This window comes from Oncorhynchus mykiss, chromosome 3 (genome assembly GCF_057628025.1).
Source record: "Oncorhynchus mykiss isolate SJ-2025 chromosome 3, ASM5762802v1, whole genome shotgun sequence".
NCBI classification, from domain to species: Eukaryota; Metazoa; Chordata; class Actinopteri; order Salmoniformes; family Salmonidae; genus Oncorhynchus; species Oncorhynchus mykiss.
Window position 1 is genome coordinate 85,950,127 of NC_143024.1, and position 24,316 is coordinate 85,974,442.

Below are 24,316 nucleotides of genomic sequence, written 5' to 3' on the forward strand. Positions count from 1 at the left end.
TCACTTGTCTTATTTTGATTTCCTGTATGCCTTTGTCAAATCAAGGTCGTGTTCTGTAGTGCACAAATTAGCCAAATGTTTTGCACGGTACAATTTAAGATTGGGCGAATCCCTTGGCCCTGTTTCTCAAACACATTCGTCCTGTTTTGTGCCTACTAAAACGGGATGTGATCAAGTCACTGGGCACAAACTAGTTGACTCAATGTTATTTTGGCCTAATTTGTCAATGGAATGTATGTGGGACAATACACTGAATTTGAAGAAAGTCAGCAATTTGTTTTGAAGGTTGACATTTCAACTACAGGATTGTCATGGTAACCAATTTACATAGACTAAACTTGTATAAAATGCTGAATTTAAAATCATCTATAGATACCTTTTTGTCTCTCATCCAGAGTTTTAACCAAGCTCAGCCCTGCTTAGTAATGATATTTAGTGAGAATTGAGGGATATCCACTTAATTAAATACACTGAATACAAACATAAACACAGCATACCATTTTCCTGAATTACTGTTCCCTCTGTCTCTCTCTTCCAGGGGATTTGCCATTAAGAGATGGGCTTTTGGGAATGTGTGTGTGTGGTCTAGTTAATGATGAAGCAGACACAAGCACACGCTGACTGGATAAGTACACAGGGAAATCAGTCAATTGAAATTTAAACCCTAATCTATGAATTTCACATGGCTCGGAATACAGATATGAATCTGTTGGGGCTTGGATCAGAAAACCGGTCCGTATCTGGTGTGACCATTTTCCTCGTGCAGCACGACACGTCTCTACATAAGAGTTGGTCAGGCTGTTGATTGTGGCCTGTGGAATGTTGTCCCACTCCTCAATGGCTGTGTGAAGATGATGGATATTGGCCGGAACTGGAAAAAGCTGTCATACACGTTGATCCAGAGCATCCCAAACATGCTCAATGATACAATGCCCACTTAACCCGTAAGCCAGCCGCACCAATGTGTTGGAGGAAACATTGTACACCTGGCGACTGTCAACGGGCACTGCGCCCGGCCCACCACAGGAGTCACCACTGCGCGAAGGACATCCCTGCCGGCCTAACCCGGACGATGCTGGGCCAATTGTGTGCCGCCCCATGGGTCTCCCGGTCGCGGCTTGCTGCGACAGAGCCTGGACTCTACACCCAGAATCTCTAGTGGCACAGTTTGTGTGCAGGCCATGGGAGAACTGGGACATTGTAAGCTTCCAGTAATTGTGTACAGATCCTTGAGACATGGGGCCGTGCTTTATCATGCTGAAACATGAGGTGATGGTGGTGGATGAATGGCATGACAATGGGCCTCAGGATCTCGTCACGGTATCTCTGCATTTAAATTGCCATTGATAAAATGCAATAGTGTTCATTGTCTGTAGTTTATGCCTGCCCATAACATAACTCCACCACCACCATGGGGCACTCTGTTCACCACATTGACATCAGCAAACCACTCGCCCACACGTCTGCGGTTGTGAGGCCGGTTGGACTTACTTCCAAATTCTCTAAAACGACATTGGAGGCAGTTTATGGTAGGAAAATGAACATTCAATTCTCTGGCAACAGCTCTGGTGGACATTCCTGCAGCCAGTATGCCAATTGCACGCTGTCTCAAAACTTGAGACATCTGTGGCATTGTGTTGTGTGACAGAACTGTACATTTTAGTGTGACCTTTTATTGTCCCCAACACAGGGTGCACCTGTGTAATGATCATGCTGTTTAATCAGCTTCTTCATATGCCACAACTGTCAGTTGGATGGATTATCTTGGCAATGGCAAAGGAGACATGCTCACTAACAGGGATGAAGCAAATTTGTGCCCAAAATCTGAGTGAACACTTCTGGGATCTTTTATTTCAACTCATGAGACCAACACTTTACATGCTGTGCTTGTATTTTTGTTAAGTGTATTAAATAACATTTGCAAAGTCATCAACAGCTATTGTTAAAATTAAGATCAGAATTCAACTACAAATAGACCATACAATAGGCCTAGGGTTTCAAGATCTGGTTGACTTCAAACATAATAATATTCAGTGAGATTGAATCTTGTCTGGTTGTCAACACAACCACATATTGACATTTTAAGGAGATCTTCTGCCTGGATAGTTCCATCTGTGCCACTGACTTAGTCTGGCTTTAATTTCAGTTGGTCTACAAATGTATAATTGATATGTTGGATTCACGTCTTCATCTCTACCAAAAAGCAAAGTTGAAGTATAGGACTAAATCAAACGTTATTTAAAGTGCATATAAAGTTTGATTTGATTTAGTCCCACAATAAATAGCCTATTAACTTGTCTCCAACTCAACCAAAAATACAAGTTAAAAGTCCATCTAAGCCAGTTTCTCAGATGGAACTATCCAAGCAGTAGTTACATCTCCTTTAAATGTTTATATTTGGTTGCCTTGTCAACCAAACACAATTCATTATTATTTTTGTAATACAGTGAATAGCTTAAAGCTAAGGCTATTTTACAGTAAAATCTAATGTAACGTTCAACATTAAAATTAGTAACACGGCCACATTTTGATGTTACTGAGCGTTTTTTAAGATACTCTTGAAAGAAGTATGTTTTCAGATGTTTTTGGAAGATGGGAAGGGACTCCACTGTTCTGACTTTCTCTGTGACAGAGAAGAGCTTTGACTGGACTGAGTGAGAGCTGCGCTCCCGTAGGGGTGGGGTGGTGAGAGACCAGAGGTGGTGGAACAGAGTGCTCGGGTTGGGATGTAGGGTTTGAGTCTGAAGGTAAGGAGGGACATTTCCCCTTGCTGCTTCGTAGACAAGCACCAGGGTGGTGCAGACACAGATCCTCTCCACACCGCCTGGTAGGAGCCACCTGCCAGGTAGGATGCAATCCAGGAGTGTGTAGAGCCTGAGATGCCCAACCCCGAGAGGGTGGAGAGGAGGATCTGATGGTTCACGTTGAAATGACGTGGTGTGCCCAGTGAGTGGAATCTACTGGTAATACATCCACATGCCAGAAGCATGGGATTTGAGTTGGGGTAATCTGACCCCAAATTGGTGGTTAAGAGCCTCTTTAGGAGCATCCGCACTGATTGATGACCTCTGACCTCTTAGGTTAAAAGAGGTGGAAAGCATGCTGGCCGATTTTCCTGGATGTTCTGGACGAATAGGAAGCCTAGATTTGACAACTTGTTCTCCTTGATGAACTGAAGTGGTTGTGGATATAAATTTGCAGATTTGAGCTCGTAGTGTAATCTGAGTTGTGCTGCGTGCTGCTGGGTTACAGGCCTGGCTGTGCTGTTAGCGTAGAGTACTGCTTTACCCCTCTGTTAATCCCTGTCTCTCCATCCATCCCTCCGTTTCTCCATCCATCCCTCAATCTCTCTCTCCTTCCAGGGGATTTGCCATTAAGAGATGGCTTTTGGGAATGTGTGTGTGGTGTGTAGTTAGTGATGAAGCAGACATAAGCACATGCTGACTGGATAAGTACACACATGAATAATATGCACGCACACAGGTTTTAATGACGGTGGGGGTTGCTGTGGTTTAAGTGCAGGAACACACACACACACACACACACACACACACACACACACACACACACACACACACACACACACACACACACACACACACACACACACACACACACACACTGGTGTACTCACACTTATCAAACACACACATTCATGCAAATATATCCGCATATACTTGCACTCCCAGACGCACACACACACTGCCTCCGTCAGACAGGACCTGTTCGCCTGTTCAGTATGTGGGAGGGATCTCTGCTGACTGACCGGCAGGATGGACGGACAGACAGACAGATGGATGGATAGGAGCACACCTGGATCACACATGGACACAAGTGTCAGACATGATTGACAGGTAAGAACACATTGTGTGTTTTATGGTATTTTAATACTTTTTACAGTCCTGACAGAATTATGACAGAATTATATATAAGTGTGTTGTCACTATTTATTCGCAGAATTTCCAAACGTCATTTTGGTTTGCCTCCATGTTGATGTTATAATGCAAAATGTCCTTAAAAATAGTTTCATTGTTTGTGTTTTGTAACTTTTGAAGGGTCTTGTGTTGATTTGATTTGATTTGAATTGTTATCTATTTTAATGCTGTTTCTCTTGCCCTTTACTAAAATGCCAACCTGTTTTTTTGGAACACTGCTTGTAAACTGCCAATATGAAATGAATAGATATTTTGTTAACTATTAGTAAACTGTTTGTGAATAATTGTATTAGTTCATGTATTTATTCACATTTGTAAATACATATTTTATATTTAAACATTATAATAAGATGACTGTAATTCTATGAACAACACAACTTTTAGATTGCTCCATGTATATAACAATATTAACATATTCGTACGCAGCAACATCTCTAAGCGTCATAAGCAGATCTAACCTGATACAGTGTTGATGTGTTTTAACAGAATTGTGTGTGTGGTTTCAGATCTTCTTTAATCCTGTCATGTCCCAGATGAGAGACTGCAGGGATGATTCTCATTGCTTTCACAGGTCAGTCTCTCACTCATATCGACACTGTCTGTTATTCACTGTTTCTGACGACCTGTTTGAATACTTAGAAAGTGTGGATGGATGGAAAAACAAACATAGCTACATACAGTCATGTCAGATCAGTGATTGGCTCTATTAAAATACTAAGATAACTCAATAAGAAGTTGTGGGTATGTTTAAAGTGGCAATCTGGGATTCAAACAACGACAAAGCGCACACCCCTCCACTTTCTTGGTAAACAGCTGATGGATGGGGCTGGAGAAATATAACCACTCCCAAATTCATACGTAGATTTTAGATAGATAGATAGATTTTATTATTATTATTTCACCTTTATTTAACCAGGTAGGCGAGTTGAGAACAAGTTCTCATTTACAACTGTGACTTGGCCAAGATAAAGCAAAGCAGTGTGACACAAACAACAACACAGAGTTACACATGGAGTAAACAAACGTACAGTCAATAACACAACAGAAAAATCTATATACAGTGTGTGCAAATGTAGTAAGATTAGGGAGGCAAGGCAATAAATAGGCCATAGTGGCAAATAATTACAATTTAATAATTAAACACTGCAGTGATAGATGTGCAGAAGTTGAATGTGCAAGTAGAGATACTGAGGTGCAAAGGAGCAAAAAAAAAATATATATATATATATATATGGGGATGAGGTAGTTGGGTGGGCTATTTACAAATGGGCTGTGAACAGGTGCAATGATCAGTAAGCTGCTCTGACAGCTGATGCTTAAAGTTAGTGAGGGAGATATAAGACTTCAGCTTCAGTGATTTTTGCAATTCGTTCCAGTCGTTGGCAGCAGAGAACTGGAAGGAAAGGCGGCCAAAGGAGGAGTTGGCTTTGGGGATGACCAGTGAAATATAGCTGCTGGAGCACGTGCTACGGGTGGGTGCTGCTATGGTGACCAGTGAGCTGAGATAAGGCGGGGCTTTACCTAGCAAAGACTTATAGATGGCCTGGAGCCAGTGGGCTTGGTGACGAATATGAAGCGAGGGCCAGCCAACGAGAGCATACAGGTCGCAGTGGTGGGTAGTATATGGGGCTTTGGTGACAAAATGGATGGCTCTGTGATAGACTACATCCAATTTGCTAAGTAGAGTGTTGGAAGCTATTTTGTAAATGACATCACCGAAGTCAAGGATCGATAGGATAGTCAGTTTTACAAGGGTATGTTTGGCAACAAGAGTGAAGGATGCTTTGTTGCAAAATAGGAAGCCGATTCTAGATTTAATTTTGGATTGGAGACGCTTAATGTGAGTCTGGAAGGAGAGTTTACAGTCTAACCAGACACCTAGGTATTTGTAGTTGTCCACATATTCTAAGTCAGAACCGTGCAGAGTGCTGATGCTGGGCGGGCGGGGAGGTGCAGGCAGTGATCGGTTGAACAGCATGCATTTAGTTTTACTTGCATTTAAGAGCAGTTGGAGGCCACGGAAGGAGAGTTGTATGGCATTGAAGCTCATCAGAAGGTTTGTTAACACAGTGTCCAAAGAAGGGCCAGAAGTATACATATTGGTGTCGTCTGCGTAGAGGTGGATCAGAGAATCACCAGCAGCAAGAGCGACATCATTGATGCATACAGAGAAAAGAGTCGGGCCCGAGAATTGAACCCTGTGGCACCCCCATAGAGACTGCCAGAGGTCTGGACAACAGGCCATCTGATTTGATACACTGAACTCTATCAGAGAAGTAGTTGGTGAACCAGGCATTTGAGAAACCAAGGCTGTTGCAATGGAGTATATAAACCAACTTATATTTTAGGTTGTGATGGAGTAAGAATGTTGAACTAAGCTCACGAGGCATTTATAAGTTATGTTCTTCAAGATATAATTCATTTTAAAGCCCAAAAATGTATGTATCAATCCCAGATCGCCCCCTCCTTAAGAGTCCATTGACGCACATCAATCAATTAACATAATAGAAAAATCCCCATCAAAATCCATCTGTTTAAACAATAGACATCTGTTTTTTTTGGGTATGGGCTACATCTCAATATACTGCATCCATCTATATCACCCTTCCGGATCTGTGGTGGATTGAGATGCAGCCCAAACAAAAAAAAACATCTGCTGTAGAAAGTGGCGGAGCTACAGAGCTGTTGGTCAGAGCAGGAGACATCCCGAAAATCGGTCTTCTCACGAAAAAAACAAAACGGTTTGGCCTCCAAAAAGAAAATGACCCCTCCATGGAAAGGTTTACTCTATGACCCCCACAAGACTTTCCTGAAGGTAACCCGTTTAAAAGATGTACGGAATTAGTTTTGTGCCATTGAAAAAAAGGGATTAAATATGTGTCACAAAAAAATATATATATTTCCAGGTTTAAAAAAAAAAAAAAAATCCTAGAGATAGTACAGACACTTTAAAAACGTATTCCTTATTATTTAATTTTTGACTCTCTGCATTGCCATTTATGAATGTGTAATTTGAATAGTTTCAGTGAACTATATTAGTAAAGGCCAAATTCTATATTTTATCAAATTATTTTTGTATATATTTTTTATGATACCTACAGGGGTCTTAAAATTTAAAGTGAAATAGCTAAATGATCCATGGAGGTTTGGAGGGTTTGGAGGTTAATGTGCATGGAAAAGAGGCTAGAAAAGCCTATGGTGACATGTCAGTAACACAGCCAGGCACAGCTTTAGGAATGAGTCATAAAATGGTAGGCTATACATGCTCTGGAGTTTCTTTTCATTTTACATTGTAAACATTGTGTGGTTGAGCATATGAATCCAAAAAACAATGTTCTCACACGTTTCACATTTCTTATTGAAATGCCTACTGATGATCCTCATGCGCTGAACGTTTTCTCTTGAATCACGTTACATTATTCTAATAGATATACAACAGACCAACATTAGATGCCCATTCTATATCCAGTCCACTAATTCCAGTCCATCTATTTTCAGACTATTATTAGATGCCTATTCTATTTCCAGTCCATTAATCCAAACAAGCCTTTGTTAATCCAAACATGCCCCCCAAACCCCCCACAAAAACCCTGGATACTGGGTTTGATTGAACAGTGGCCCTTAATCTGGAGAGATTTTATTGATTGATCAAATTAAAATCTGCCGTTAAACTCCCAGCAGTCTTACTGTAGCTGGATGAGAGGGTAAAATCCCAGTCCTATTGTTGTATTAACTCATCCCTAATCTGAGTTGCTCTGTCTTAATCACATCATTATTTGACTTGACTGCGGTCTGGTTTGGCATGATGCTAGAACCCTGAGAACAGGCCTAGCTGTCAGGCCACTGTGCTCTGTGACTCCCTTATCAAATCATCCCTATCTCCACCCTGTGCCCTGGTACACATTTACTCACAACACCACTTTAATCTGGGCAGAGGGAACATTGCAGATCATATCCCCTCTACAACGTGATTCTAATATACACTGTAGTGGGGATTTTCACTTGTCGATAATTATAATGATTATAATAATTATGATCGCTGGGCCTTAGTAAGCAGATGCCAACTTCTTTCTGAGCTTTAGGAGCGATCTAGTCCTAGTCTTCCTTCAGTAAAAGTATCTCTAATAAAAAGCTGATGTTTATAACCACTGTATAAACCTATGCACTACCTATGCACTACCTATGCACTACCTATGCACTATGTTTATTAGAATCCACCCTCAAAATACTCCTACTTGGTGAGATGAATGTAAGCAAAAGGTGAAGTCTGATATGCAGTATGTATCTGTTAATCAGTGAAATGGTTTGTTTTGCAACATCTGCGTTGTGTAACATAAGGTTAGGGTTACTGAATGAAAGTCGTAATCCTAAAACTTTCAGATCAGGTCTGTGAAATCCCCTCTCATCTGCACTGCAGTATTAACCAATCCTTCTCTGCCATCCGTCTGTCGGATTCATTTTCAGACATTTTGGGCAATTTATCATTTTGAGAAAAAGATCTTTGTAAATATAAACAAACCTCTGCTTTCTCTTTCTCTTACCTTCCCCTCTATCGCCATCACTCCTCCATATGTATCTCTCCTATTTTCTCCTATTTCTTCCTCTCTCTCTTATCCTCTTATCCTCCCTCTAGTCTCTGTCCTGTGCCTGTTTCCCCAGGCTGCGCTGGCTCTGTGGGCGTGCGCACGTTCCTGCCCAGCCTCTTGCACGTGCACGCTGGAGAAGAGCTGCAGTGTGTTGTGTGACCGCTCTGGCCTACCCGACCTGCCCCGGGAGTTCCCTTGTGAGGCGTCCTCCATCAACCTGGACAAGAACAGCCTGAAGTTCCTGTCTGAGAGGGCCTTTGGTACCCTGCCGTCTCTCAGGTCCCTGTCCCTGGACCACAACAACATCTCCTTCATCACCCCTGGGGCCTTCAAGGTCAGCAGCAGTGGTGTAAAGTGCTTAAGTAAAAATACTTGAAAGTACTACTTAAGTATTTTTTGGGGTATCTGTACTTTACTTTAATAATTATATTTGGACAACTTTTACTTTTACTTCACAACATTCCTAAAAGAAAATAATGTATTTTTTACTCCATACATTTTCCCTGACAAACAAAAGTACTCGTTCCATTTTGAATGCTTAGCAGGACAGGAAAATGGTCTAATTCACACAATTAAAGAGAACATCCCTGGTCATCCCTACTGCCTCTGATCTAGCGGACTCACTAAACACATGCTTCGTTTGTAAATGATGTCTGAGTGTTGGAGTGTGTCCCTGGGTATCTGTAAATGATGTCTGAGTGTTGGAGTGTGTCCCTGGCTATCTGTAAATGATGTCTGAGTGTTGGAGTGTGTCCCTGGCTATCTGTAAATGATGTCTGAGTGTTGGAGTGTGCCCCTGGCTATCTGTAAATGATGTCTGAGTGTTGGAGTGTGCCCCTGGCTATCTGTAAATGATGTCTGTGTGTTGGAGTGTGTCCCTGGATATCTGTAAATGATGTCTGAGTGTTGGAGTGTGTCCCTGGATATCTGTAAATTATGTCTGAGTGTTGGAGTGTGTCCCTGGGTATCTGTAAATGATGTCTGAGTGTTGGAGTGTGTCCCTGGCTATCTGTAAATTATGTCTGTGTGTTGGAGTGTGTCCCTGGATATCTGTAAATGATGTCTGAGTGTTGGAGTGTGTCCCTGGCTATCTGTAAATGATGTCTGAGTGTTGGAGTGTGTCCCTGGCTATCTGTAAATGATGTCTGAGTGTTGGAGTGTGTCCCTGGATATCTGTAAATCATGTCTGAGTGTTGGAGTGTGTCCCTGGCTATCTGTAAATGATGTCTGAGTGTTGGAGTGTGTCCCTGGCTATCTGTAAATGATGTTTGAGTGTTGGAGTGTGTCCCTGGCTATCTGTAAATGATGTCTGTGTGTTGGAGTGTGTCCCTGGATATCTGTAAATTATGTCTGAGTGTTGGAGTGTGTCCCTGGCTATCTGTAAATGATGTCTGAGTGTTGGAGTGTGTCCCTGGCTATCTGTAAATGATATCTGAGTGTTGGAGTGTGCCCCTGGCTATCTGTAAATGATGTCTGAGTGTTGGAGTGTGTCCCTGGATATCTGTAAATGATGTCTGAGTGTTGGAGTGTGCCCCTGGCTATCTGTAAATGATGTCTGAGTGTTGGAGTGTGTCCCTGGATATCTGTAAATGATGTCTGAGTGTTGGAGTGTGTCCCTGGATATCTGTAAATTATGTCTGAGTGTTGGAGTGTGTCCCTGGCTATCTGTAAATGATGTCTGAGTGTTGGAGTGTGTCCCTGGCTATCTGTAAATGATGTCTGAGTGTTGGAGTGTGTCCCTGGATATCTGTAAATGATGTCTGAGTGTTGGAGTGTGTCCCTGGATATCTGTAAATGATGTCTGAGTGTTGGAGTGTGTCCCTGGATATCTGTAAATGATGTCTGAGTGTTGGAGTGTGTCCCTGGCTATCTGTAAATGATGTCTGAGTGTTGGAGTGTGTCCCTGGATATCTGTAAATGATGTCTGAGTGTTGGAGTGTGTCCCTGGATATCTGTAAATGATGTCTGAGTGTTGGAGTGTGTCCCTGGATATCTGTAAATGATGTCTGAGTGTTGGAGTGTGTCCCTGGATATCTGTAAATGATGTCTGAGTGTTGGAGTGTGTCCCTGGCTATCTGTAAATGATGTCTGAGTGTTGGAGTGTGTCCCTGGATATCTGTAAATGATGTCTGAGTGTTGGAGTGTGTCCCTGGATATCGGTAAATGATGTCTGAGTGTTGGAGTGTGTCCCTGGCTATCTGTAAATGATATCTGAGTGTTGGAGTGTGTCCCTGGATATCTGTAAATGATATCTGAGTGTTGGAGTGTGTCCCTGGATATCTGTAAATGATGTCTGAGTGTTGGAGTGTGTCCCTGGTTATCTGTAAATGATATCTGAGTGTTGGAGTGTGTCCCTGGATATCTGTAAATGATGTCTGAGTGTTGGAGTGTGTCCCTGGCTATCTGTAAATGATGTCTGAGTGTTGGAGTGTGTCCCTGGATATCTGTAAATGATGTCTGAGTGTTGGAGTGTGTCCCTGGATATCTGTAAATGATGTCTGAGTGTTGGAGTGTGTCCCTGGCTATCTGTAAATGATATCTGAGTGTTGGAGTGTGTCCCTGGATATCTGTAAATGATATCTGAGTGTTGGAGTGTGTCCCTGGATATCTGTAAATTATGTCTGAGTGTTGGAGTGTGTCCCTGGTTATCTGTAAATGATATCTGAGTGTTGGAGTGTGCCCCTGGCTATCTGTAAATGATGTCTGAGTGTTGGAGTGTGCCCCTGGCTATCTGTAAATGATGTCTGAGTGTTGGAGTGTGTCCCTGGCTATCTGTAAATGATGTCTGAGTGTTGGAGTGTGTCCCTGGTTATCTGTAAATGATATCTGAGTGTTGGAGTGTGTCCCTGGTTATCTGTAAATGATGTCTGAGTGTTGGAGTGTGTCCCTGGATATCTGTAAATGATGTCTGAGTGTTGGAGTGTGTCCCTGGATATCTGTAAATGATGTCTGAGTGTTGGAGTGTGTCCCTGGATATCTGTAAATGATGTCTGTGTGTTGGAGTGTGTCCCTGGATATCTGTAAATGATGTCTGAGTGTTGGAGTGTGTCCCTGGTTATCTGTAAATGATGTCTGAGTGTTGGAGTGTGTCCCTGGATATCTGTAAATGATGTCTGAGTGTTGGAGTGTGTCCCTGGGTATCTGTAAATTATGTCTGAGTGTTGGAGTGTGTCCCTGGATATCTGTAAATGATGTCTGTGTGTTGGAGTGTGTCCCTGGATATCTGTAAATGATGTCTGAGTGTTGGAGTGTGTCCCTGGATATCTGTAAATGATGTCTGAGTGTTGGAGTGTGTCCCTGGATATCTGTAAATGATGTCTGAGTGTTGGAGTGTGTCCCTGGTTATCTGTAAATGATGTCTGTGTGTTGGAGTGTGTCCCTGGATATCTGTAAATGATGTCTGAGTGTTGGAGTGTGTCCCTGGCTATCTGTAAATGATGTCTGAGTGTTGGAGTGTGTCCCTGGATATCTGTAAATGATGTCTGAGTGTTGGAGTGTGTCCCTGGATATCTGTAAATGATGTCTGAGTGTTGGAGTGTGTCCCTGGATATCTGTAAATGATGTCTGAGTGTTGGAGTGTGTCCCTGGCTATCTGTAAATGATGTCTGAGTGTTGGAGTGTGTCCCTGGCTATCTGTAAATGATGTCTGAGTGTTGGAGTGTGTCCCTGGATATCTGTAAATGATGTCTGAGTGTTGGAGTGTGCCCCTGGCTATCTGTAAATGATGTCTGAGTGTTGGAGTGTGTCCCTGGCTATCTGTAAATGATGTCTGAGTGTTGGAGTGTGCCCCTGGCTATCTGTAAATGATGTCTGAGTGTTGGAGTGTGTCCCTGGATATCTGTAAATGATGTCTGAGTGTTGGAGTGTGTCCCTGGATATCTGTAAATCATGTCTGAGTGTTGGAGTGTGTCCCTGGCTATCTGTAAATGATGTCTGAGTGTTGGAGTGTGTCCCTGGATATCTGTAAATGATGTCTGAGTGTTGGAGTGTGTCCCTGGATATCTGTAAATGATGTCTGAGTGTTGGAGTGTGTCCCTGGCTATCTGTAAATGATGTCTGAGTGTTGGAGTGTGTCCCTGGATATCTGTAAATGATGTCTGAGTGTTGGAGTGTGTCCCTGGATATCTGTAAATCATGTCTGAGTGTTGGAGTGTGTCCCTGGATATCTGTAAATGATGTCTGAGTGTTGGAGTGTGTCCCTGGATATCTGTAAATGATGTCTGAGTGTTGGAGTGTGTCCCTGGCTATCTGTAAATGATGTCTGAGTGTTGGAGTGTGTCCCTGGATATCTGTAAATGATGTCTGAGTGTTGGAGTGTGTCCCTGGTTATCTGTAAATGATATCTGAGTGTTGGAGTGTGTCCCTGGTTATCTGTAAATGATATCTGAGTGTTGGAGTGTGTCCCTGGATATCTGTAAATGATGTCTGAGTGTTGGAGTGTGTCCCTGGATATCTGTAAATGATGTCTGAGTGTTGGAGTGTGTCCCTGGCTATCTGTAAATCATGTCTGAGTGTTGGAGTGTGTCCCTGGATATCTGTAAATGATGTCTGAGTGTTGGAGTGTGTCCCTGGATATCTGTAAATTATGTCTGAGTGTTGGAGTGTGTCCCTGGTTATCTGTAAATGATGTCTGAGTGTTGGAGTGTGTCCCTGGATATCTGTAAATGATGTCTGAGTGTTGGAGTGTGTCCCTGGCTATCTGTAAATGATGTCTGAGTGTTGGAGTGTGTCCCTGGATATCTGTAAATGATGTCTGAGTGTTGGAGTGTGTCCCTGGATATCTGTAAATCATGTCTGAGTGTTGGAGTGTGCCCCTGGATATCTGTAAATGATGTCTGAGTGTTGGAGTGTGTCCCTGGCTATCTGTAAATGATGTCTGAGTGTTGGAGTGTGTCCCTGGATATCTGTAAATGATGTCTGAGTGTTGGAGTGTGTCCCTGGATATCTGTAAATGATGTCTGAGTGTTGGAGTGTGTCCCTGGATATCTGTAAATCATGTCTGAGTGTTGGAGTGTGTCCCTGGCTATCTGTAAATGATGTCTGAGTGTTGGAGTGTGTCCCTGGATATCTGTAAATGATGTCTGAGTGTTGGAGTGTGCCCCTGGCTATCTGTAAATGATGTCTGAGTGTTGGAGTGTGTCCCTGGCTATCTGTAAATGATGTCTGAGTGTTGGAGTGTGTCCCTGGTTATCTGTAAATGATATCTGAGTGTTGGAGTGTGTCCCTGGATATCTGTAAATGATGTCTGAGTGTTGGAGTGTGCCCCTGGATATCTGTAAATGATGTCTGAGTGTTGGAGTGTGTCCCTGGCTATCTGTAAATGATATCTGAGTGTTGGAGTGTGTCCCTGGTTATCTGTAAATGATATCTGAGTGTTGGAGTGTGTCCCTGGCTATCTGTAAATGATGTCTGAGTGTTGGAGTGTGTCCCTGGCTATCTGTAAATGATGTCTGAGTGTTGGAGTGTGTCCCTGGATATCTGTAAATGATGTCTGAGTGTTGGAGTGTGTCCCTGGCTATCTGTAAATGATGTCTGAGTGTTGGAGTGTGTCCCTGGATATCTGTAAATGATGTCTGAGTGTTGGAGTGTGTCCCTGGCTATCTGTAAATGATGTCTGAGTGTTGGAGTGTGTCCCTGGATATCTGTAAATGATGTCTGAGTGTTGGAGTGTGTCCCTGGCTATCTGTAAATGATGTCTGAGTGTTGGAGTGTGTCCCTGGCTATCTGTAAATGATATCTGAGTGTTGGAGTGTGTCCCTGGCTATCTGTAAATGATGTCTGAGTGTTGGAGTGTGTCCCTGGATATCTGTAAATGATGTCTGAGTGTTGGAGTGTGTCCCTGGCTATCTGTAAATGATGTCTGAGTGTTGGAGTGTGTCCCTGGCTATCTGTAAATGATGTCTGAGTGTTGGAGTGTGTCCCTGGTTATCTGTAAAAACAAAAACAAATGATTCTGTCTGGTTTGCTTAACATAAGGAATTTCTAATTATTTATACGTTAAGTTTAACTTTTGATACTGAAGTATATTTTAGCAATTACAACCAAATACTTTCAGACTTTTACTCAAGTAGTATTTTACTGGGTGACTTTCTCTTTTACTTGAGTCATTTTCTATGAAGGTATCTTAACTTTTACTCAACTATGAAAATTGGGTATTTTTTCCACCACTAGTCAGCAGCAACATCTTGACTGTTGTATTCCCAAAAATGTAATAAAAACTGCACTTGTCCTTTTCTCCTAGTACTTTGCCAGTAACTATTTTATTGAGGGAAAATGTACTTACCACGACTGTGATATGTAGTTGGTTCACATAGCTATCTTAAAGAGAGTTTGCTAAAGAATAAGAGAGTCAGCTAAATTAGTAAAATGTCAATGGTAGGTGGAAATGTTTGGTTACAGGTCAGATACAAAGAAACAACATCGGTGACATACTGTACATGTACTATACACTCACACCTAACAAACACACAATCAAAAAGAGATCCATTACAATCAAGATTACAAGTTGTCTTTTTGCTTGAGATGATGTCCTTTTCCTGATATACTGAGCATTTGGTTGATTTAATTTTTTCAGTATTATTGATCATGTTTTGACTTCTCTTACTGCTGTACGTGAACAGTTTGGAGTGTGTAGAATATATGATTAATATACTACTAACACATGTATTATTCTGATCATTCTCTAGGGTCTGCCCAACCTAGTGGAACTGAAGATGGCCCACAACGAGTACATCCGTTACCTCCACACCCGCACCTTCACCGGGCTCAAACGCCTGGTCCGACTGGACGTGGCCGACTGTAACCTCTTCAACATGCCCGACCGGATCTTTCTAGAAAATTATGCTCTGAAGGAACTGTTCTGCTTCCAGAACAACTTTCGAAGGATTCCCGGAGCGTTCCGCGGGATGGAGAACCTGACCCACGTCTACTTGGAGCGGAACAAGATCGAGGCGGTGGCATATACCTCTCTCCTAGGCCTGGGGAACCTCAGGTAGGTAGCAAGCTGTAACTCTCTCCTAGGCCTGGGGAACCTCAGGTAGGTAGCAAGCTGTAACTCTCTCCTAGGCCTGGGGAACCTCAGGTAGGTAGCAAGCTGTAACTCTCTCCTAGGCCTGGGGAACCTCAGGTAGGTAGCAAGCTGTAACTCTCTCCTAGGCCTGGGGAACCTCAGGTAGGTAGCAAGCTGTAACTCTCTCCTAGGCCTGGGGAACCTCAGGTAGGTAGCAAGCTGTAACTCTCTCCTAGGCCTGGGGAACCTCAGGTAGGTAGCAAGCTGTAACTCAGAGAGAGAGAAAGAGAAAGGAAAGGCAGACTCTGTTCACTGTTGGCTGCTTTTGGCAAGAAGTTCTTTAAACATTTCAACCATGTTGATCTTTATTAAATTTGTACAGTTATAAAACCTTTGAAGCCAAATTGGTGCAAAGACAAAATAATGTCAAAACATTATAACTGGCATTATCTTATCGGCGCCGGAGAAGAAGGCTGACGTTTTTACGTGTCCCCAAACTATTGTTTAAAAAAAAAAAAAATTATTTGTGTTGTTTGTAACTTATTTTTTAAACTTATTTTGTGTTGCCGCTACTGTATTGTTTAATTACTGCTGCTCTTTAATTACTCTTTATATCTTATTCTTATCCGTATTTTTTAAAACTGCATTGTTGGTTAGGGGCTCGTAAGTAAGCATGTCACTGTAAGGTCTACTACACCTGTTGTATTCGGCGCATGTGACTAATACAATTTGATTTGATTAGATTTTTGACAAACTTCTTGGTGAGCAGAGAACATTGAGCCGACATTTCTTTCTCTCTTTGTCTGGATAATTCATTGTCCTGTTATTTTTAGATGTGCATAATCACACTTCTCATTTCCCAAAACCCGTCAGGTACCTGAACCTCCAGGAGAACCGCATCAACGTGATCCACGACCAGTCCTTTCAGGACCTCATGCGCCTGGAGAACTTCTACCTCAACGACAACCTGCTGTCTGAGCTGCCTCGGGTGGCCTTCAAGGGCCTTAGCCGCCTCAAGATGCTCAACCTGGGGGGCAACCAGTTCACCAACATCTCCAAGACCTGGTTCAGCGACCTGGTGGAGCTGGAGGTCCTCTACCTGGACCGCAACCGCCTGGTCTATATCGAGGAGGGCTCCTTTGAGAACCTGACCAGTCTGATCACCCTCCACCTCAACAGCAACAACCTTAGTTCCCTGCCCTTCCCTGTCTTCCAGCCTGTCTACTTCATCGGACGCCTCTACCTCTTCAGGAACCCCTGGGAATGTGACTGCTCTCTGGAGTATCTTAAGGAGTGGATGGAGAGTTATAAATTGGTCCGGGACATCCCCTGCGCCTCCCCGTCCTCCGTGGTCGGCCTGGATCTGAGCGAGGTAGTCTTCGCCAGGGTGAATGGGTCGTGTCTGGATCCGGGGGAGCTGAACCTGACCACAATGTCTTCGGAGATCCTCTCGACCACGGAGAACCGTTTCAACAGCCTGATCTCCAAGCTGCTCCAGCAGGAGCTCAGGGAAGAGGTGGGGAACGGGACGGAGAGCCTGAGGAACGGAACTCTGCTGGACCCCGCAGAGGGACTCAGCGCTGGGATCAAAGGGGCAGACGTCAACCAATCACTGGTCTCATTGTTGGTGATGTGGTGTGTCTTCTGGATGACAATTGGCCAATCGGATGTGGATTTCCTGTTTGGGCATGTGACTGGGACCTGAGAGATGGAAGAATATGTTTCGTAAAATTGGGTGATTTCTTCCCCCATTGAGAGGAAAGCTGTTTAGAATGAAGGACGCTACAGACAAGTCAATCTTGTTTGAGTATCTGACTGTCCAATGAAGTCTTGTGGAGCGTGTGAGTTTCCTGCTGATGAAAACTCACATTTGTTTGTTGTTCATCCTTTCAAAATGAAAGGATCAAGTAATACAACAGGTTCAGATCACATGGCTACAGGCTGAACTGAGAGGGTGGCTCATGTAAAACACTGAACTGCTTGATATTTGACAGCACAGATTTGTCATGTACTATGCAGAATGTCCATGAAACCATGGATTATTGCAATGGTTTAGATTTCAATACCTTCCTTGTGTTACATAACATTCTCTAATGAATGATAGCATTCATATGATATAATATTTAAAACACGAATGCGTTCCCTGTAACATTAATAAACATGATTCTAATTTATGTAAATGTGTAAAAGCTGACAGGTCAAGTCATCAGCGCCTTTATATTCTCTCATTCTTCTTGTTTTAATCGTTCAACTCAGTAAATGTAGAATGTTCAGCTTTTCATGCATTAATCTTCTTACAGCGTGCTCCTCTTTGCCTTGTAAGCCTCTGTCTAGTCTAGCACAATGTAATGGAGGGAGTTTATCATTACGTTTTGCCTCTTATGTGGACCTGATTTCCCTTATGTTTATACAGCATGTTGTTCAGTCAATAGGGAACATGATCAAACAAGACAGAATGAACTGCATTCTTTGGGATGATCGACAGTACTGTGTTGACTGTCACATGACAATGTATCAATGGACTATCAAAGCACTCCCTTTTTGCATTAGATTTGTACTATTGATGACGCAGCATACATTTCATACACAGTCTCTGTGCACAGTAAATATGCAATTTTGCATATGGGTGTGCATATTAACACCAATCTTTCTATTTAAATAGGTACAACTATCCATGATTTGATATGTATAGAAACATATGTTTCCTATGACCACAATGTTTGCTAAATGCTGCTTGCCAAACCAGTGATTTAGTTAAATGGTGTTCGTTGGCATAATATAATGATTAATATTGACCTTACTCCTTCACAGAGCGATGTCTACTAAACCCTTAACACACAACCTTACTCCTACACATTATTTAGGGCTTAGATTCAATCTGTTTCGAGGAAGAGCCTTGTTATAGCACAATGAAAGTGTAAAGGTCATTATCCGATTGAGTCGACATATACAGTGCACATTGTCTCTTAATTTCAATCACCCCTATAGCGCCGATCTTTCACGCTACGGATCTAATCTAGGTCTTAGATTTACTTCCAACAGTTTGAACTCTGACCCTGATCTGATAAGGATGTCCTTTTAGCCGAGTGGAAACGTCAACCCACCCGGTGAAGTCATGGTGAATCTGCTGTTAATGTGAGATGAGGTCTATATGGGCGACAAACTCCTGGGATGGGCTGGACGCTGCAAGGCCATGGTGTCATATTAGATTTACTTTATGTATTATTACCATGTATTATATAATGCATTAATGTATTTATTTAATGTATTAATGTTGGTGTTATTTTTTAAACTATAAACTGCTGAGATTATATTTCTCCATTTTTGTATTTGGACTGAACCACTAGGGAACTGGATGAGGAGGGTGATGGTGTGGTCTGACCGTGATCATTAAAGTAGAATGACTGATTATTGAGAGACGCTGCTTGTGAACCTGAATAAACATCATGATAAGTGTGAGTACACCAGAGTGTGTGTGTGTGTGTGTGTGTGTGTGTGTGTGTGTGTGTGTGTGTGTGTGTGTGTGTGTGTGTGTGTGTGTGTGTGTGTGTGTGTGTGTGTGTGTGTGTGTGTGTGTGTGTGTGTGTGTGTGTGTGTGTGTGTGTGTGTGTGTGTGTGTGTGTGTGTGTGTGTGTGTGTGTGTGTGTGTGTGTGTGTGTGTGTGTGTGTGTGTGTGTGTGTGTGTGTGTGTGTGTGTGTGTGTGTGTGTGTGTGTGTGTGTGTGTGTGTGTGTGTGTGTGTGTGTGTGTGTGAGAGAGAGACAGGCAGGCGCAGGTTACATTTTCAACACAAAAGGAAATATATATATTTTTAAATCATATTGAAGAACTTTATCATTGTAGATTATTTTACACTGGGGCAGTCATACATATATCATCATCAGTCATATTTCATATACAGAGTTATTCATATACACAAACTGCCTACTGTTCCTTTGCAAAGCCTTCACCTTGCAAAATGCAGTGTGTACACATCCTTTCTGATCCAGAATACAAATCAGGGTTAATCTATCGTTGATTAAACTGAATTAAAACATTAGTACTCTCAGACAACACATTTCTGAAATGGCAAAACAGGAATCAGTTGTAATTTGACCCCGTCCTCTTCATTTTCTTATACAACAAATCAGGACAATTTTATTTGAACAAACACATCGATCTCGCTACCATGGTAGATTTGGAAAAATCTGTCGTTTTAGAAATGTCGTCTGAAATGCCAAGGGATGTGCATAGGCTTCAAGGTTATTTTTGTTGGTTATTTCCTGTTCCCCTTGCTTCCATTGGTCAAGTGGAGTCTTCCAGACGCGTGGAATGTTGGTTTTCAGTAGAGAGTGCTTTTCTTTTTACAGCAGGACACTGGGAACACTGATGGACTGACCGACTGACGGACAGATGGCGTGTAAGCTTGCGAATGTCCAATGCATGAGACCTCATTCAAATCTCTAAAACATTTCTGGATTTGTTTAGAAGAGACAGTATCTTGTGGAGGTGTGAGTGTGTGTCTGCAGGGGAGAGGGGTGGGGGTGGCTAGGGTGATAACATGTTCAGTCAAAATGAAGCAAGATGAAACTGAACTACATTACAGTAATAATAATAATAGAGAAAGTTCAGAATAAAGGCTAATACATAGTGCTGAGGTATTAGTGCTTTTCTAGGTTGGGTTTGGTTTGATTCTTAAAAAATAATCACAGTTTTCAATTTTGGTTTGAATTATTATTATTTGATTTGAAAATGCATTCTGAAATAATGACCTTTTTAATTTTCTTCATTTGATTGGAAATTCCAAAGCCAAAAATTTTGAAAATTCTTATTTGCGAAAACATTCCAAATGTTCCATTGTCTCGGGCAGGTCCACATTGAGTAGACATCGATAGAAACATAGACAATTACTCTGAAGTAATAAAATATTTCAGTTGTGTATATTACTTGGTTTTTAGTTGACGACGTTGTTATTTTTCATTCCTCAAAGTCATCTTATCGCTGTTCAGGCAGTAGCAGTCAGCCAGATAACGTTTTCTATGTTCTCCTCATATTGTTCTGTCTTTAGTCATCCTATTTAGCTAGGCTAGCTGTACAGCTGTCTGACAAAATCCTTTTACTAGTTCTTCAAATAATATTTGCTTAATGAAAGCTACAACTCCTTTCAGCCAAGTGGCCCACATAGTTCTTGAGTTGATTTATTTGGTGAATTATTTGATTTCTCTCTAGAGAAACAGTGCATTTGGGCTCACACAAAAAAAATGAACTAAATGGAATTCAAGTCATTGAACCTACATCTTGTTGAAAAACCGAAAATCACCCGAAATGAATCTCTCAGCACTACTAATAAAGGAGAGGAGTAAAGGATCAATACAGAGGTGTTTGAGAGCCAGAGAAACGGAGGCTGGAGTGTTTGTGTGGTTTTCTTCAGTCTGTCCAGCGAGAGAGAAAGAGAATATGGCAGGAAAAGAGCTGTAACACAGAGACAGCTGACACGTCGATCACACCGACAGCATCACTGCGCAAAATGATACACAGCGTCATCTGGATATGTGTGCAACAACAGTTCAACATTCACCTTCTGCTACCATATCTGTCCAGCCGTCTAGGATGCACACGTTCAATATATCCAATGTATTTTACCACACAGAACGCATTACAACTGCCTCTGCAAAACAACGCTGCGAGGCAAACGCAGCGTACCATTGGAAATGAACGTACTTCTGGTGCACGGAAATGCAATGACACTTTGGGTGTAATCGAGGAGAAAAAAACGTCAACATCCATGAAGGATGGGGTAATGGGGCCACAGCCGGTAACAGGATGCAGAAGGCTGCAGTGCACTACGAGGGGAGGGGAGGAGATATAGTACTGTCTCTTTAAAACAAACTTCTACAAAAATGTTGCCTCCTAGCTAATACAGACATGACTATATCTATTTGTTTATTTTGTTTATACAACACTACGGCTAGGTAGTCTGTAAGGGTAGAATCTCATCGGCTGCTGCAGGTCATAATGCAGTAGATGGAGGGTTTCAATTGACTGCTGAAGGTCATGTGCAGTACACAGAGGTTTCTAATTGGTTGACGTGCTTTTCTTTTCCTGAAGGAATGATGTGAGTTTTTCATGGAGAATAATAGAGGCCTCAAGGGACCAAAAGGTCCTATTAGCATGGGCAGCTAAGGGCTTCCACCATGCTTCGGTCATTTTAAAGTAGTCAAAGTAGTCAGCTGGGTGGAGATTCCTATGGGTTGTTTCTTCAATGGTGCTGCCCATGCTGTCACAGATGCGATAATGGCACAGCTATAAAGAGGAGTCCTCTATCTCTATGGAGTTTTCGCAGAGATGCATCGCTGAGGAGGGGGAGAAGGGGAGGGGGAGCTAAAGAGAAGTCATTGGGGAGGGGAGGGGAGAGGTGTTGTCCATAAAGGTCCAGTAGGACAGAGAGGGGAGGGGAGGGGAGGGGGAGAAAGCAGAGGAGAGGAGAGGACGAGAGGAGAGGAGAGGAGGAGAAAGCAGAGGAGAGGAGAGGACGAGAGGAGAGGAGGAGAGGAGGAGAAAGCAGAGGAGAGGAGAGGACGAGAGGAGAGGAGAGGAGGAGAAAGCAGAGGAGAGGAGAGGAGAGGAGAGGAGGAGAAAGCAGAGGAGAGGAGAGGAGAGGAGAGGAGAGGAGAGGAGAGGAGAGGAGAGGAGGAGAAAGCTGAGGAGAGGAGAGGAGGAGAGGAGGAGAAAGCAGAGGAGAGGAGAGGAGAGGAGAGGAGAGGAGAGGAGGAGAAAGCAGAGGAGAGGAGAGGAGAGGAGAGGAGAGGAGAGGAGAGGAGAGGAGGAGAAAGCAGAGGAGAGGAGAGGACGAGAGGAGAGGAGGAGAAAGCAGAGGAGAGGAGAGGAGGAGAGGAGAGGAGAGGAGAGGAGGAGAAAGAAGAGGAGAGGAGAGGAGAGGAGAGGAGAGGAGAGGAGAGGAGAGGAGAGGAGAGGAGAGGAGAGGAGAGGAGAGGAGAGGAGAGGAGAGGAGAGGAGAGGAGAGGAGAGGAGGAGAGGAGGAGAGGAGGGCTTTGTGTTTTTTCCTCAGTAGACCCAGGACACAGGGATCCACTGTGCGTTGGTACAGACCAGGTCTATAGCCTCCTCTAGGTGTCTGATGGTCTCATCTATCTCGTTGTTGATTATGGTCTGGTCAAAGTAATGGGCATAGGTCTTCTGGAGAATTTCTGACTCCTTCTGAAGATGCTGCAATGATTCGTCCTACAGAGAGAGAAAAAGAGGGGGGAGGAGCGCGAGAACAAGAGAGAGAGAGACATAATAAGACACAGACAGAGATGTGATGCCAATAAAGCACTTTTAAATTAAACTGACAGAGAAAGAGTGAGTGTGTAGAGTGGATGAGTAGGGATTCAGGACAGTGCTTTGGTAGGCTTGGCCCTGGTGTCCTCAGTGAGAGGAGACTGGAGGAGAGAATTGAGCTGGTTTACCGAGGTAATACTACCACACAATAGACCACTACTGACTATGGCCAGCGTTTTCTCTACTCATACTTACTGGCAGCCTCCTGCACCACCTGGGGAGCTGAGAGGCAGTCAACCGAACGCAAGAGAAACGGAAAAATAGAAGCTCACAAAGACTGCATGCAAAATAAACCAGTGAAGAAAGCGATGAGAGAAGAAAAATAAAATGTCGAAGTGCAGAAAAAAAGAAGAGTGCCAAGAGAGTCATGATACCCAGAAAACCTAGAGGTCAAACAGGGAAATGGTTCCAGTTGTTTTTCCACCTTTCATTTTTCCCATAGGGGATTTTATAAACACTTAAAATAAAGGGCCGTGTTTAGTGTTGGCTCACCTTGTTGTGACATTTTGATAACCATGTAAATCTCTTTAGGTCAAGGTGACTTTTATTAATATATTTGCCTGTATTTATCCCCCAAAAACATGGCTATCGTAAAGAACTACAAATGCCATAATGACCTGGACGAAACTGCCGAATCGAGGCAAAGGTAAGAATATCTGGATTAACTATCTAATGTTAATTAAACGTAGTAATGAATAAATAGGCTACATTTTCTTTAAATGGACAATTCTGAGGCCTCCCGGGTGGCGCAGTGGTTAAGGGCGCTGTACTGCAGCGCCAGCTGTACCATCAGAGTCCCTGGGTTCGTGACCGGGAGGCCCGTGGGGCGACGCACAATTGGCCTAGCGTCGCCCGGGTTAGGGAGGGCTTGGTCGGTAGGGGTGTCCTTGTCTCATCGCGCACCAGCGACTCCTGTGGCGGGCTGGGCGCAGTGTACGCTAACTAAGGTGGCCAGGTGCATGGTGTTTCCTCCGGCGCATTGGTGCGGCTGGCTTCCGGGTTGGATGTGCGCTGTGTTAAGAAGCAGTGCGGCTTGGTTGGTTGTGTATCGGAGGACGCATGACTTTCAACCTTCGTCTCTCCCGAGCCCGTACGGGAGTTGTAGCGACGAGACAAGATAGTAGCTACTACAACAATTGGATACCACGAAATTGGGGAGAAAAAGGGGTCAAATTAAAAAAAAATTTTTTTTAAAATGGACAATTCTGTGAACTGCCTTGTGCAAGTTTTAAATGGACACAATACGTAGGAAAGGTGTCAGCTAGAGATGACATGCAGGAGCTTGCAGGGATTTACAGTTTTGCATGATGCTAATTAGCATTTTTGAATCAGAGTAATGGTTCCAGAGTAATGGGTAAATATATATTGATAAAAGTCACCTTGTCTGAGAGAGATTTACATGGTTATCAAAACATCACACTAGTGTAAACCTACACGAAACACAGACCTTGTATTAAGTGTTTCTAA

At 43.0% G+C, this 24,316-nt stretch overlaps 2 protein-coding genes across 20 annotated transcripts in view; one reads left to right on the forward strand and one right to left on the reverse strand.

Annotated features, from left to right (window-relative positions):
- The first annotated feature begins 3,669 nt into the window (after positions 1–3,669).
- nyx (nyctalopin) lies at positions 3,670–18,843 on the forward strand. The gene is made up of 5 exons (XM_021597971.3): positions 3,670–3,854; positions 4,442–4,506; positions 8,569–8,855; positions 15,208–15,512; positions 16,404–18,843. Exons 2-5 carry the CDS (start codon positions 4,485–4,487, stop codon positions 17,233–17,235), a joined length of 1,446 nt encoding a protein of 481 aa, XP_021453646.1. The 5' UTR covers positions 3,670–3,854; positions 4,442–4,484; the 3' UTR covers positions 17,236–18,843.
- A 494-nt stretch (positions 18,844–19,337) lies between these two features.
- Positions 19,338–24,316, reverse strand: part of LOC110504742 (peripheral plasma membrane protein CASK) — a 245,582-nt gene continuing 240,603 nt past the window's right edge. For all 19 annotated transcript variants that reach the window (XM_090230389.1, XM_090230392.1, XM_090230388.1 and 16 more), the window contains one exon: positions 19,338–22,750. In XM_090230389.1, coding sequence (XP_090086515.1) covers positions 22,574–22,750 — 177 coding nt within the window. In that variant the 3' untranslated portion in view covers positions 19,338–22,573. The remainder of the gene's footprint in view (positions 22,751–24,316) is intronic.

Coding starts and splice junctions, on each gene's coding strand:
- nyx (XM_021597971.3), top strand. CDS start 4,485: ATGATTCTCATTGCTTTCACAG. Junction 4,507..8,568: donor GATTCTCATTGCTTTCACAG/GTCAGTCTCTCA, acceptor TCCTCCCTCTAG/TCTCTGTCCTGTGCCTGTTT. Junction 8,856..15,207: donor TCACCCCTGGGGCCTTCAAG/GTCAGCAGCAGT, acceptor ATCATTCTCTAG/GGTCTGCCCAACCTAGTGGA.